Source organism: Macaca nemestrina, chromosome 12, assembly GCF_043159975.1.
Source record: "Macaca nemestrina isolate mMacNem1 chromosome 12, mMacNem.hap1, whole genome shotgun sequence".
Taxonomy (NCBI): Eukaryota; Metazoa; Chordata; class Mammalia; order Primates; family Cercopithecidae; genus Macaca; species Macaca nemestrina.
The window spans coordinates 83753265-83770078 of record NC_092136.1 but is presented as its reverse complement, the minus strand read 5'-3'; the positions used below and the strand labels follow the sequence as shown (position 1 = coordinate 83770078).

General features: G+C 38.3%; 1 protein-coding gene across 27 annotated transcripts in view; it reads left to right on the top strand.

Moving 5' to 3' along the window:
• The window catches only part of LOC105468849 (discs large MAGUK scaffold protein 2), a 2241192-nt gene that overhangs the window by 1244699 nt on the left and 979679 nt on the right, over window positions 1-16814 (top strand). Inside the window, exon 1 of one of the 27 annotated variants that reach the window (XM_024788729.2) lies at window positions 13439-15137. The exons of 25 other annotated variants lie outside the window; for them this stretch is intronic. In XM_024788729.2, the coding sequence (XP_024644497.1) occupies window positions 15060-15137 (78 nt within the window). In that variant the 5' untranslated portion in view covers window positions 13439-15059. Of the gene's footprint in view, window positions 1-13438; window positions 15138-16814 lie in introns of those variants that run through there. One more of the 27 variants, XM_071075920.1, reaches the window with a different exon arrangement.

Genomic DNA, 16814 nt, shown 5'->3' with positions numbered 1-16814 from the left:
TCTTGCATGAAACACTTAACAATAAATCTTATACATGTTGTTACCACACATGCTTCACATGCTTATTAAACTCTAAAGCCTCATTTGCAGGCTAGTTAAATGATCTAGTTTGATTTTGGGTTAATTTAGAGGGATGCCACTTGGACTTGTTTGTGTTTGTGTATAATGATGGCCAGAGCAGTGAGATCCTGAACTGACTATGGTATCCCAGGGGTGTATGGGACTCAATAAAGGCATTTAGGGTGAGAGCGTAGGGTTTTGATGGCCATTCAGGGCAGGACACTCGACGTTAGGATCACCAAAGGAAGGGAAATGAAACTGAGAATGTTGCATAAAACTGAAAACATAAAAGGATTCTCATTTATGAAAGGACTTTTAAAAAACTTTATTCACCAGCCCAGGTAAGCAATAAGGAAATATGTTTCTATTACGAGTGGGAAAAAAAAAAAAAAAGAGTACATTTAAACCCAACCCTATTTTGTGGGGAGAGTAGCTCCAAGACAAAAAAAAAAAAAAAAAAAAAAAAAAAAAAAAATTGATATGAAACTGCTCTTGGGCTAATGAAATCTCTGGACAACTAGAAGAGGGATGTGTAAAATTATTCTGTAGAAATAGTTGCACAACTGAAGGTCACAGGGACTCCCACAGAAACTACAATCTTCCTAAAGATAATCTCAATAAAAATGTACAATAGGGTGCAGAAACTACTCACCATGAGTGACACCAGTGAGATTTAGACGTTCAGGAAAATTAGGGAATAAAAATGTCAGATAAAGACTATAAATTAAGCATGTGTTAAATTAAAAACAGGATAAAGAAAGAACTAAAAATCATAATAAAAAACAGAACATGATAGACTTAAAAATATATATAGAATGTCTAAAAATAAAAAAGGTATAAACAATTGATTAAAAATAGATACTCTGTAGGTAGGTAAAAACCAATAAATTAAAATTTAAGGTAAAAATAGAAATTAGAAAATAGTAGTTAGATCTGAGGATATACCCTGAAAGCAGCACAGAGGAGGAAGGAGAATAAAATATGAGATGTATGAAGCAGTAGTACGGGTAGAATAAAATGGTCCCGAAAAAACATAACAGAATTTTAGAGAATAATGAGAGTGAGGGAAAATAAGTATTAGAAGAGTTAATGACTGAGACTTATTTTATAAATAATCAGATTAAAGAAACATAATGAGTTCCATGTACATTTTTTAATAAAGAAAATATAGTAAAACCAAAATTCAAGAAAGGCAAAAAAAAAAATTCCTTATGCAAACCATATTAAGAAAGACATATTTCTTGTAACAAGTAACAATTAGATTGACAGCAGTCATCTTATTATAAAAATTGATGACAGAAGATAGTGCAGGTTAATATCTTCAAAGCTCTGAGGGAAAATCATTGTCGATTTACAAATTTCTTTCTATACTGTCATTCAAAATCTAGTCTACTACCATTCAGTTCAGGGAAAATATAAATGATTGGGTATGTTTAAACATCATAGATTGTTGCAGAAAGACTATTAAAATATGTTTATCTGTAAGAAGAAAACTTAATCCAGAAAAAGGGGTTAGGATTCTAAAAAAGAAATTAACTGATAGTTATTGTGAGTAAATTATAATTATAACAAAAAATAATAATGGTGATAATGACAATGACTGATTTGGTGGGGAATGTAACTACTATAGCAAGGTAAAACCAAAATAGTATACAATAGGCTGAGTACAGTGGCTCACGCCTGTAATCCCTGCACTTTGGGAAGCCAAGGCAGGCGGATTACCTGAGGTCAGAAGTTCAAGATCAGCCTGGCCAACATAGTGAAACCCCGTCTCTACCAAAAATACAAAAATCAGCTGGGCATGGTGGCGGGTGCCTGTAATCCCAGCTACTCAGGAGGCTGAGGCAGGAGAATTGCTTCAACCTGGGAGAAGGTTGCCGTGAGCTGAGATTGCCATTGCACTCCAGCCTGGGCGACAAGAGTGAAACTCTGTCTTGAAAAAAGAAAAAAAAGTATACAATAGAATGTGCCATTTTGGGGTACTATATAATTGAGAAGAAGTGCTCAATTGTACAAATTTATAAAAATTAACTTGAATAATTAGATCAAGTGAAAAGGATGAATCACCTTTCAAATATCAGTATTTACTATAAAGCATAATAATGTAGTACTGGCACAGGTAAATAAAAATAGGACAATTTTTAAAAAGCCAAGAAACAATTATATGCACATACATATTATCTAGATATGTAACTCAGGGACATTAGAAATCAGTAAGGAAAAGGAAAAGCATTATTATATACCAGCTAACTAAGTAAGCAAGTAACTAAATAAGTAAATAAATGAATAAAACTGAACATACATATGGGAAAATATAGATTCCTACCTTTCACCATAAATTACTATTTTTAATTGTTATTTTAGTGTTTCATTTTATCTTATCACCTTTTAAGTTCTGGGGTACATGTGCAGGATGTGCAGGTTTGTTACATAGGAAAACGTGAGCCACAGTGGTTTGCTGTGCAGATCACCAACCCACCACCTAGTATAAGCCCAGCACCAATGAGCTGTTCTTCCTGATGCTCTCCCTTTCCCTGCCCACACACGATAGGCCCCAGTGTGTGTTGTTCACCCTGCCCCAACCATGTGTCCATGTGTTCTCATCGTTCAGCTCCCACTTATAAGTGAGAACATGCAGTGTTGCATTTTCTGTTCCTGTGCTAGTTTGCTGATGATAAAGGCTTTCAGCTCCATTCATGTCCCTGAAAAGGACATGATCTTTATCCTTTCACTGTAAATTAAAAATAAAAAACAAAAACCTTGCAGACTTATCGATGAAAAGCAAAACACTTAAATTGCTTAGAAAGAAAATAAAATATTTATAAACTTGGAATAGAGAAAAAATTGATAAAAATGTAAACATTAAAGCAAATGGGGGCAGAGCAAGATGGCCAAATAGGAACAGCTCCAGTCTCCAGCTCCCAGTGTGAGCGACACAGAAGACGGGTGATTTCTGCATTTTCAACTGAGGTACCAGGTTCATCTCACTAGGGAGTGCCGGACAATCAGTGCTAGTCAGCTGGTGCAGACCAACCAGCAAGAGCTGAAGCAGGGCGAGGCATCGCCTCACCGGGGAAGCGCAAGGGGGAAGGGAATCCCTTTTCCTAGCCAAGGGAAACTGAGACACACAACACCTGGAAAATCGGGTAACTCCCACCCTAATAATGCGCTTTACCAAGGGTCTTAGCAAACGGCACAGCAGGAGATTATATCCCACACCTGGCCAGGAGGGTCCCACGCCCACGGAGCCTCCCTCATTGCTAGCACAGCAGTCTGAGATCTAACTGCAAGGCAGCAGTGAGGCTGGGGGAGGGGTGCCCGCCATTGCTGAGGCTTAAGTAGGTAAACAAAGCCGCTGGGAAGCTCGAACTGGGTGGTGCCCACCGCAGCTCAAGGAGGCCCGCCAGTCTCTGTAGACTCCACATCCGGGAACAGGGCATAGCTAAAAACAGAAGCAGAAACCTCGGCAGATGTAAATGACCCTGTCTGACAGCTCTGAAGAGAGCAGTGGATCTCCCAACACGGAGGTTGAGATCTGAGAACGGACAGACTGCCTGATCAAGTGGGTCCCTGACCCCTGAGTAGCCTAACTGGGGGACATCCCACATGAGGTGCAGACCAACACCCCACACCTCGTATGGTGGGGTACACCACTAAGACAAAGCTTCCAGAGCAAGAATAAGACAGGAACATTCGCTGTTCAGCAATATTCTATCTTCTGCAGCCTCCATTGCTGATACCCAGGCAAACGGGGTCTGGAGTGGACCTCAAGCAATCTCCAACAGACCTACAGCTGAGGGTCCTGAATGTTAAAAGGAAAATTAACAAACAGAAAGGACACCCACACCAAAACACCATCAGTACGTCACCAATATCAAAGACCAAAGGCAGATAAACCACAAAGATGGGGAAAAAGCGGGGCAGAAAAGCTGGAAATTCAAAAAATAAGAGCGCATTTCCCCCTCCAAAGGAATGCAGCTCATCGCCAGGAATGGAACAAAGCTGGACGGAGATCTCTCAGCAGAAACTCTACAAGCCAGAAGAGAGTGGGGGCCAATATTCAACATTCTTAAAGAAACGAATTTTCAACCCAGAATTTCATATCCAGCCAAACTTAGTTTCATAAGTGAAGGAGAAATAAAATCCCTTACAGACAGGCAAATGCTTAGAGGCCTACCGTACAAGAGATCCTGAAGGAAGCACTAAACATGGAAAGGAACAACCAGTACCAGCCATTGCAAAAATATGCCAAAATGTAAAGACCATCGATGCTAGGAAGAGACTGCATCAACTAACGAGCAAAATAACCAGTTAATATCACAATGACAGGATCAAGTTCACACATAACAATATTAACGTTAAATATAAATGGACTAAATGGTCCAATTAAAAGACACAGACTGGCAAATTGGATAAAGAGTCAAGACCCATCAGTTTGCTGTATTCAGGAGACCCATCTCACATGCCGAGACACACATAGGCTCAAAATAAAGGGATGGAGGAAGATCTACCAAGCAAATGGAGAACAAAGAAAGCAGGGGTTGCAATCCTAGTCTCTGATAAAACAGACTTGAAGCCATCAAGATCAAAAGAGACAAAGAAGGCCATTACATAATGGTAAAGGGATCAATTCAACAGGAAGAGCTAACTATCCTAAATATATATGCACCCAATACAGGAGCACCCAGATTCATAAAGCAAGTCCTTAGAGACTTACAAAGAGACTTAGACTCCGATACAATAATAATGGGAGACTTCGACACTCCACTGTCAACATTAGACAGATCAACGAGACAGAAAGTTAACAAGGATATCCAGGAAATGAACTCATCTCTGCAGCAAGCAGACCTAATAGACATCTACAGAACTCTCCACCCCAAATCAACAGAATATACATTCTTCTCAGCACCACATCGCACTTATTCCAAAATTGACCACATAGTTGGAAGTAGAGCACTCCTCAGCAAATGTACAAGAACAGAAATTATAACAAACTGTCTCTGAGACCACAGTGCAATCAAACTAGAACTCAGGACCAAGAAGCTCAATCAAAACTGCTCAACTACATGGAAACTGAGCAACCTGCTCTTGAATGACTACTGGGTACATAACAAAATGAAGGCAGGAATAAACATGTTCCTTGAAACCAATGAGAACAAAAATACAACATACCAGAATCTCTGGGACACATTTGAAGCAGTGTGTAGAGGGAAATTTATAGCACTAAATGCCCACAAGAGAAAGTTGGAAAGATCTAAAATTGACACTCTAACATCACAATTAAAAGAACTACAGAAGCAAGAGCAAACACATTCGAAAGCTAGCAGAAGGCAAGAAATAACTAAGATCAGAGCACAACTGAAGGAGATAGAGACACAAAAAACCTTCCAAAAAATCAATGAATCCAGGAGCTGGTTTTTTGAAAAGATCAACAAAATTGATAGACCACTAGCAAGAATAATAAAGAAGAAAAGAGAGAAGAATCAAATAGATGCAATAAAAAATGATAAAGAGGATATCACCACAGACCCACAGAAATACAAACTACCATCAGAGAATACTATAAACACCTCTATGCAAATAAACTAGAAAATCCAGAAGGAATGGATAATTTCCTGGACACTTACCATCTCCCTAGACTAAACCAGGAAGAAGTTGAATCCCTGAATAGACCAATAGCAGGCTCTGAAATTGAGGCAATAATTAATAGCCTACCAACCAAAAAAAGTCCAGGATCAGATGGATTTATAGCCGAATTCTGCCAGAGGTACAAGGAGGAGCTGGTACCATTCCTTCTGAAACTATTCCAATCAATAGAAAAAGAGGGAAACCTCCCTAACTCATTTTATGAGGCCAACATCATCCTGATACCAAAGCCTGACAGAGACACAACAACAAAAAAAAGAGAATTTTAGCCAATATCCCTTATGAACAACGATGCAAAAATCCTCAATAAAATACTGGCAAACCAAATCCAGCAGCTCATCCAAAAACTTATCCACCATGATCAAGTGGGCTTCATCCTTGCGATGCAAGGCTGGTTCAACATACGCAAATCAATAAATGTAATCCAGCATATAAACAGAACCAAAGACAGAAACCACATGATTATCCGAATAGATGCAGAAAAGTCCTTTGACAAAATTCAACAGCTCTTCATGCTAAAAATTCTCAATAAATTCAGTATTGATGGAACACATCTCTAAAAATAAGAGCTATTTATGACAAACCCACAGCCAATATCATACTGAATGGGCAAAAACTGGAAGCATTCCCCTTAAAAACTGGCACAAGACAGGGATGCCCTCTCTCACCACTCCTATTCAACATAGTGTTAGAAGTTCTGGCTAGGGCAATCAGGCAAGAGAAAGAAATAAAGCATATTCAGTTAGGAAAAGAAGAAGTCAAATTGTCCCTGTTTGCAGATGACATGATTGTATATTTAGAAAACCCCATTGTCTCAGCCAAAAATCTCCTTAAGCTGATAAGCAACTTCAGCAAAGTCTCAGGATACAAAATTAACGTGCAAAAATCACAAGTATTCCTATACAGCAGTAACAGACAAACAGAGAGCCAAATCATGAATGAACTTCCATTCACAATTGCTTCAAAGAGAATAAAATACCTAGGAATCCAACTTACAAGGGATGTGAAGGACCTCTTCAAGGAGAACTACAAACCACTGCTCAGTGAAATCAAGGAGGACACAAACAAATGGAAGAACATACCATGCTCACGGATAGGAAGAATCAATATCGTGAAAATGGCCATACTGCCCAAGGTAATTTATAGATTCAATGCCATCCCCGTGAAGCTACCAATGACTTTCTTCACAGAATTGGAAAAAACTGCTTTAAAGTTCATATGAAACCAAAAAAGAGACCACATTGCCAAGACAATCCTAAGTCAAAAGAACAAAGCTGGAGGCATCACGCTACCTGACTTCAAACTATACTACAAGGCTATAGTAACCAAAACAGCATGGTACCGTTACCAAAACAGAGATATAGACCAATGGAACAGAACAGAGCCCTCAGAAATAACACCACACATCTACATCCATCTGATCTTTGACAAACCTGAGAAAAACAAGAAATGGGGAAAGGATTCCCTATTTAATAAATAGTGCTGGGAAAATTGGCTAGCCATACGTAGAAAGTTGAAACTGGATCTTTTCCTTACTCCTTATACGAAAATTAATTCAAGATGGATTAGAGACTTAAATGTTAGACCTAATAGCATAAAAACCCTAGAAGAAAACCTAGGTAATACCATTCAGGACATAGGCATGGGTAAGGACTTCATGTCTAAAACACCAAAAGCAACGGCAACAAAAGCCAAAATTGACAAATGGGATCTAACTAAACTAAAGAGCTTCTGCACAGCAAAAGGAACTACCATCAGAGTGAACAGGCAACCTAGAGAATGGGAGAACATTTTTGCAATCTACTCATCTGACAAAGGGCTAATATCCAGAACCTACAAAGAACTCAAACAAATTTACAAGAAAAAAACAAACAACCCCATCAAAAAGTGGGCAAAGGATATGAACAGACATTTCTCAAAAGAAGACATGCATACAACCAACAGACACATGAAAAAATGCTCGTCATCACTGTCCATCAGAGAAATACAAATCAAAACCACAATGAGATACCATCATACACCAGTTAGAATGGCAATCATTAAAAAGTCAGGAAACAACCGGTGCTGGAGAGGATGTGGAGAAATAGAAACACTTTTACACTGTTGGTGGGATTGTAAACTAGTTCAACCATTGTGGAAAACAGTATGGCGATTCCTCAAGGACCTAGAACTAGAAATGCCATATGACCCAGCCATCCCATTACTGGGTATATACCCAAAGGATTATAAATCATGCTGCTATAAAGACACATGCACACGTATGTTTATTGTGGCACTATTCACAATAGCAAAGACTTGGAATCAACCCAAATATCCATCAGTGACAGACTGGATTAAGAAAATGTGGCACATACACACCATGGAATACTACACAGCCGTAAAAAAAGGATGAGTTTGTGTCCTTTGTAGGGACATGGATGCAGCTGGAAACCATCATTCTCAGCAAACTATCTCAAGAACAGAAAACCAAACACTGCATGTTCTCACTCATAGGTGGGAACTGAACAATGAGATCACTTGGACTCGAGAAGGGGAACATCACACACTGGGGCCTATTATGGGGAGGGGGGAGGGGGGAGGGATGGCACTGGGAGTTACACCTGATGTAAATGACGAGTTGATGGGTGCTGATGAGTTGATGGGTGCAGCACACCAACATGGTACAAGTATACATGTATAATAAACCTGCATGTTGTGCACATGTACCCTAGAACTTAAAGTATAATAATAAAAATGAAAAAATAAAAAAATAAAGAAAACACCGAAAAAGTTCAATCATTTTCATTTTTATGAATGCTCGGTATGACAAAACATGAATAAAACTAAGACGAGTCAGAGATTGGAAACAGATATATTCAAAACCCATAATAAAAGATTAGTGTCCAGTATACATCAAGTACTTCACAAGTCAATAGGAAAAAAAAAAAAAAAAAAACAAAACAACCCTATTTTAAAATGGGGAAGGGGTATCAACATAAGGAAGTTCAAATGACCAATAAATGTATGAAAACATCTTAAGTCTCACCAATAATCAAGAAAATGCACATCAAGGCTACAAAGAGTTAACATTATATATTATGTTTGGGAAACATGAATGTCTGATTACACTATGTTATATAGAATATTGAACTCTTATAAACTACTAATATAAACTATTTAAATTACTAATAATGGCAATTGGAGAACAATTTGTAATGAATTAACATTAAAGGTGCACATATTCTATGATCTACCAATTACATTTCGAAGGACCTGCTCTAAAGAAACTTATATGTGCTTAAAGAGTTACACGAGTGTTTATTGAAAATTATTTTGTAATGAATTTGAGGAGGTAGAGTGAAGAGATTTTACCTATATTATGAGGAACTTATTTCTTAAAAAATTAATTTGAATCAAATATGACAAAATATTAACATTTATTAAATCTAGATGGTAGGTAAATGTTACATTAGGTTCTTTACATTTCTGATGCCAAATATGATTAAACATATGAAATAAGAGGCACATTATATATTCAAATGTTGAAGAATGAGTTTTGATTATTTTAAGAGGAGAAGAAGATATAGGCTTTGTTCATTTCTAATTAGAGTTAGTGGGTTTATTATTTGGAATTCACACTTATCTACAACTGGCTATTTCTTCGGTGCAGAAATATTTCCATCTGCAGCCGGGACAGTCTGTAGCATTGACTGTGATGTTTTTTTTTTTTAAGCCCATTTTGTCATCATATTTGTAGGCGTAAATTTAACCTTTTTTCCACAACACTTCCTTGGCCTATCCGGCATACCCCGACGCTACTCTGATTACCCCGATGCCTACACTACATGAAATATCATGTCATCTATAGGCTCCTTTATCTCACTAGTAGCAGTGATCTTAATAATCTACATGATCTGAGAAGCCTTTGCCTCAAAACATAAAGTACTACTAATTGAACAACCCTCCACTAGCCTAGAGTGATTAAATGGCTTGACAATTTTTTTCCTATTGTCCATAGTGATAAAACATGCAGAGAGATTTAGCTATTCTTTTGCTTTTTAATATACATTAGCACTAATTATTGCACTTTCTCCAGCTAACATTTATTAGTGAGTTTATATCATATAAAAACTGAAAATCAGTAATTTTATCCCTGAGCATCATACATTTGTAACAAGGCCATTCTTCACTGAAATTTCTTTCTTTCTTTCTTTTTTTTAATTATACTTTAAGTTCTGGGATACATGTGCAGAATGTGCAAGTTTGTTACATAGGTATACAAGTGCCATGGTGGTTTGCTGTACCCATCAACCTGTCATCTACATTAGGTATTTCTCCTAATGCTCTCCCTCCCCTAGCCTTCCCCACCCCCTGACAGGTCTCAGTGTGTGATGTTCCCCTCCCTGGGTCCATGTGTTCTCGTTGTTCAACTCCTACTTATAAGTGAGAACATGCGGTGTTTGGTTTTCTGTTCCTGTGTTACTCTGCTGAGAATGATGGCTTCCAGCTTCATCCATGTCCCTGCAAAGGACGTGAATTCATCCTTTTTATGGATGCATAGTATTCCATGGTGTATAAAGGACCCCTTCAAAGAGAACAACAGACCACTGCTCAGAGAAATAAGAGAGAACACAAACAAATGGAAGAACATTCCATGGTCATGGACAGGAAGAATCAATATCATGAAAATGGCCATACTGCCCAAAGTAATTTATAGATTCAATGCTATTCCCATCAAGCTACCATTGACTTTCTTCATAGAATCAGAAAAAAAGCTACTTTAAATTTCATATAGAATGAAAAAAGAACCCATATAGCCTAGAAATTCCTAAGCAAAAAGTACAAAGCTGGAGGCATCACATTACCTGATATCAAACTATACTACAGTAACCAAAACAGCATGATACTCATACCAAAACAGATATATAGACCAATGGGGCAGAACACAGGCCTCAGAAATAACACTGCACATCTACAACCTTTGGATCTTTGACAAATCTGACAAAAACAAGCAATGGGGAAAGGATCCCCTATTTAATAAATGGTGTTCGGAAAACTGGCTAGTCATATACAGAAAACTGAAATTGGACCCCTTTCTTACTCCTGAAATTTATTTCTTGATATATATGTGTCCCCAACTATATAGGGCTCTTTAAGAAAAGAATTGTACTTTATTCATTTACAGGCCCCTAAGTTTTGACACGTAGTAATATTCAATACATTTTTGTGGAAAAGCACTGTTTATCTTTTCACTCACACAAGTACTAATGAGAATATGTTATGTAGATGAGTCACGTGATACATATGTACTTAGAGCAAAATATAGCTGTTTTAATCTTCCCCTTTCTACTACTTTGTACTAAGTAACTAATATCAAGACCTCGGCATTCCTCTGAATTGCAGTTAAATATTATGTATATATTCTTTACCAAAATATTCTATGTAGTATATATTCCACATTTGCTGTTTAATAATCAACTAATCACTTTGAGAACCCAAGCCAAGAGGATCACTTGAGGCCAGAAGTTCAAGACCAGCCTGGGCAACATAGCAAGACCTCATCTCTACAAAGAGAAAAAATATAAAAATTGCCAAGCGTGATGGTGTGCACCTACAGTCCTACCTACCCTGGAGGCTGTGGGAGGAAGATTACTTGAGCCCAGGAGTTCAAGGCTGCAATGAGCTATGATTGTACCACCGCACTCCAGCCTGGGTGACAGAACAAGGTCCTGTCTCAAAAGAGTAATAATAATAATAATAATTTACTAACATCAGACATTAGCCAAAGGACTATCAAGTATGCATATCAAATATGCAAACAAACCAATCAAAATCTTGGTGCAATTAATTTTTTACATTAACTTATTTATGGCTCAATAGGTATTTTGTTTGGTATATATTCAACACTGAAACTAAATAGCTTTTCAGGCCACCAGATATTAATTCCTTGGGTTGAATTTTGACTCTGTTTTTAAAAACAATTATCTCTGATATAAATAGATGATTTTTAAAAGAGAATCATTCATGTGCTAGGCAGAAAATGTATGATACTTAATGGCTTGATTTAAACATTGTATTTACCTTGAGAATTCAGAGGAGGTTCACATAGTGTGTGTGTTGAGGCATGAACCCAAAGCTGCTTAAATGTATTAATGTTGCATCTCAAACTCAGCTGCACTGGTAGGTTTCTGTCATAGGAGAAGCTTTAAAAATAAAATTATAAAGGAAAAGGTCTGTCCTGGTACTGATTATATACAGATGGAAAATGTCTGAGAATTTTGTTTTACTTATACAGCAGAGCTGCAAATGTTATTTATCTCAATCAGCAGAGCAATGGTTAGAGACTAGTAGGATTAGCTGTAGGAAGCTGCCACCTTTACAGCAGACACATCTGCCCACAGAGAGCCAGGGAAGATGGTTGTATAAATATGGCAATGACTTCATTCAGTTGACATTATATCCATCTTTCAAGCAACGTTTGCTACTGAAAATTTTATGGCTATTCTTCTATTGAGTCTTCTAGTCCTTCCCAGTTTGTGGATTTTTCTATTTTGTCATAGACGCACTTGACAAATATATTTTGAATACCTATAGTTTGCTGAGCATTTGCATAACATGAGCATGAGTCCCAACTGCCTATTTAAAAAAACAATAATTATTATTGTCATAAGTTATCTCTTAGCTGGCAGGGCCAATTTATTTTATAAGGATCTTGTTCTGTAAAAAAAATGTATAAAGCCTCTTGGTCAGGTGTGTGAAAAAGGTCACTAAAGGTTCAACATAAAAGCAAAGCCAATAAATAAACTGATCAAACATCAAAGATCTCTCCAAGCCTTAGTTTTAGTGATCCACGATGTCTTAACTCATGAAGAGAATGCAAAAATTACAGAAAGAGATCAAAAATTATGATCTGTCAGTTCTCCATCAGAGTAAATTAACACCCTTTGATTCTCTCTATGATATTAGTGGTTTGAAAGTTCAAGGCATTTTGTCTCACCTCTTTATAGTCTGATTCTATCTGAGGTGTTAAAAACAAAATGTTCTAATCATTAACTTAGGGACGATTGTTTATCCTCGTTCTTTTTATCTACTTTAGTCTTTTATTTGTATACACTTTTAACTACAACATGGCTTGGACCAACTTGTGTGCAGAAATAATAAATACCTTCACATCACAGCAATATTAGAGTAAGCTATGGCCCTGCTGAGTAGCTCTTTGAAAACTAAGCAGGAGTTACCATGTATATTTATTCGTTGGATTTCTGTGGCACTTTTCCTCCAAAGAGTACAGGGTATGATATGGAGAAATTTGCACAGGGGTTGCCTTAGAGTATCAAAAGGAAATTGAAGGAAAGGAGTGCTTGTAGGAGCATAAAGCAAAAGAAATAGCTAATGGAAAAACCAAACCCTGGTTGGCAGCAAGGCATGTTAAAGGAGATAGAAGAAGCTAGGCTACCCCAGGGGTACCACTGTTGACATTTCAGAACACTGCATGATTTCACCACAGCCTATGTATCTGGTGAGCATTCGATATTTCTGTTCAATATTATTTGAAGACCCACAAGAATGGTCATAGACTCATAGGCAGGAAAGGAACTTAAAAAAATATCTGCCCAATTCTCTTAATTTACAGATAAGGCACATCGAACCCAGAGAGAACAAATAAATAAATTAGAAGAAAAGTCAGGGTCAGAAACAAGATTATTCATTCCTTCAATAAACATAGATTAAATGTGTTGTGCTAAGCACTGTTCTAGGCACAAGGGTTACCTTAGTGAGTAACATGAACATGGGTTCTGACTACCAGTGTCCTGTCTTACACTGCCTTGTTCTACCTCCAATTGCCTATGAGGGTATTCAATCCTTTACAATATACTTTTTGTTGTTGATTCCACAGATCAAACTCTCTTAAGGAATAGACCTCAAGTGACTTTGTTAAGAGAAGGAAGTTCTTTTCCAAGTGTCTGCAAGTGTGTTGACATTTCTTTGATTCTTCAGTGCTCATCGGGTGCTTCTGTCAGATCAGCTGGAAAACATTTACTATATTGAGTCTAGTTTGTGTGCCACTGGAAGGCAGGCTTTCCTTGCCATCATGAGCAGTTTATTTTTGTCCTCTGGTAGGACTGCAAAGGGCTAAAACATTATCTCTCATTGGAGGAAACAGTTGTCTCTTAGCATGGACTTTACCTTAAAAGTTCCTCACATAATAGTCTAAACACTAACATAATGGAAGTACTTAATGTTAGAATAAAATGTGAAAATTCTTCAAAGGAGCATGTTTTAAAAGTTGCCATAAATCTACCTCCCCAAAGGTGATATTTCAGTCATCCACTGAACACTGGATGTCACTACAAGAAAACCTGGGGTTAAAAAAAAAAAAAGAGTAGATTGCTCTTTTTAGTTTAACGCTCGATTTAAACCTCTGTCCATCCTCCAGTACCTATGCCAAAAAACCATCTTGTAATAGAGGCCTCAGTTCTTTTACAGGTAAAACTAATGACTTATAAAACTATGGACCTTCACTCAGGCATTTGGGAGAACACTTCATCCTGCTCATTTAGCCCTTTGTCCCAGGCCAGTCTCTAAAGAAATAAAGTGTTTACCTTGTAAGTTGTGGATAAGGCTGTTTGGTGGGCAGAGAAGTTATATTCCTTGGACCAAATGGAGCTGGGGAGGAGACAAGAGAAGGATGCTTGTGTTTCCAGTCACCCTAACCGTCCTGATAGTCCTCTTAGTCCTCTTGGAGGATATGAGTGGAATTGGGTTCCAGGGACACCTGTTTGTGCCTGCAGGGACAGGTTCATGGTGGTTCTGCCTCTCCCCTTGCCTGGCAGCTCTCTTCCCCATGCCTGACAGTTCCTGTATTGGCTGATTTACCTGCGAGGCTGTATGTGGCTCTGTCTTTACGTGGTCACTGCCGCCAGCACGTACTGTCAAGATAGAGGGAAGCCAAAGCGAGGACTGTAACTGCCCAAGCCTAGAGCGGGAGGTGAGCTGCGTCCGGACTTGACTGCAGCTTCCCTTCCTCCTGACACACATGGAGTTTGGTGGCGACGGTGCCGGTGCCGAAGAACTGCAGACAAATACTTAGCCAACTGGATGTGTGTGAGCTGGCTACAAAGGCAGCGCCTGCCTCACCCGGACCTCCTGCTGGCAGGATGTAAATATACCTGCAGACTGGCCAAACAGGACTGCCTTTTCTCCCCCAACCCCTCCCTCCTCCCACCCTCTCCCTCTGGTAACCAGCATGAGAGGAACTGAGAAAGCAACAGCCTGCAAGTGACAGCTCCAGCCTGATTCTGTTCGTCTCTGAGCCGAGGTGGGAAGTTGATTGTGCGGCAGCTTGATTGTGAATTCCTTCCATTGGCATCGCTATGTTTGCCTCTATCTGGTATGCTAAGAAGCTGGGTCGCAGGTTCGTGCACAATGCCAGGAAGGCGAAATCAGAGAAGGTATGGAAAGAGTGGGGTTGAAAATTACCTTTCCGATTTGTCAATTGCCTGCTCTGGATCATTGGTCTGAGTACAGACGCAGTCTTTATTTGCTTGGGGTGAGAACCTGCCTCTCACTGTGAATGTGGTCCGTGTCACTTTGAAAAGGGGTAACACTTACAGCCTGGCTTGCTTGGAAGGGGAGCATTAAGGGTTAAGCAAGATCATTGGCTATTCAAAATACATGGTGAAATCATCAATTGATAGAATGTATTCACAGAGACTTGAGATTCCTTTAAATTACATAGGATGAAAGCAATTGAGCAGCTGCAATTTTTGCTTGTTCAGGGAGCTCTCTAGTAAACTTGTTGCTATACTGCATTATTTTTATTATTGTGATCTTTGGTTCTGAAGTGGACATTATAAATACCTGAGCTTTTCTAAAGTATATGTGTTACAGTGTGTGTCCTAGGAGCATATGTCTGGGACTCTCAGTAACATTGACTAGACTCTACAGGGGTGCTTGTTATCTTTTCACTAAGCCATCATTTCAAAATGTTCACAGTAAGCAAGAATTATATTTATAATCAGGTAGTTGTGGCCATTTAAAGAATAGATTTGCATTTCTTGTGTTCAGCATGACCAGTCATTTCCAGAGAATCTCTGTGTAGACTTACCTAGTTAGTTATATTTCCCTGAGAAATTAAAATGGCCTATAAGTCTTAAGGTATATTACATGCTTGGAGATAACAAGATGATAGCTTACATCTCTAATTTCTCCAGTGCTTTCTGGGGCACTGTCCAAACTGTCATATTTAGGGAATCAATATCCCATGTGATAGGCATTGGGGAAACTTCCAAAGGTAACAAAATCTTGTGAAACAGATTTTTCATATTCCTCTGAGGATATGATCTTCAGCCCAGTCTCGTTACTGCTTTATGTAAACTCATGAGATTGACCCAGAGATGGCTCTCCTGGCCTGTGGCACAATCCTTTCTCTCACCTAGAAAGATGCCTGCACTATAACTTGCTATTCATTCCTTCAGAGTGGAAATGATAAAATGAACAAGAATCCAGTGATGAACCAATATACGATTGTTTCTTTAGCTTGAGAAGAGAAAATATTATTGGAGTTCTGACTTTAGTGCTGTAGCCTCTTAGAATGTCCAGATCTGACAATTATAGAACATGACGGACTTGTTATCTAATAACACTTTTGGTGGAGGAGAGTGAGGGGAGGATTGGGATAGAATTGGTCTCTTCTCCATTCTATATAGCCCAGATAAAAAGATTACAAGCCTAACTATTATGTATCAACTAATATCACATATATTGAAGAGTGGGCTTTTGAGGTTGTGTTTTGTTTTGACTTTCAAGTAATTTTGAAGGAAAGAGACTTGTAGGTGGGTCTTTTATTGGAACAAATGTTTTAGAAAAGTCCTTTCTTCCTATAAAAATTATAGGCTGTATGGATGAGAGAACTGTCAGAGACCACAAATGGCTCTGAAAGCCACTGGGAGATAATGTCTTATGCCAAATTAGTATGCAAAGAAAGTTGAATCTCCCAGAAGCACTTATTTCAAGCTTGGGCCCAAATGTGGGAAATAGCAGCTCTATGAAATTCAGTGTATAGAACCTAAAAAGACATTGATACAACAAAGTAATCTGAGCTTCTGCTTCTTAAGAAGCTAGTAAGG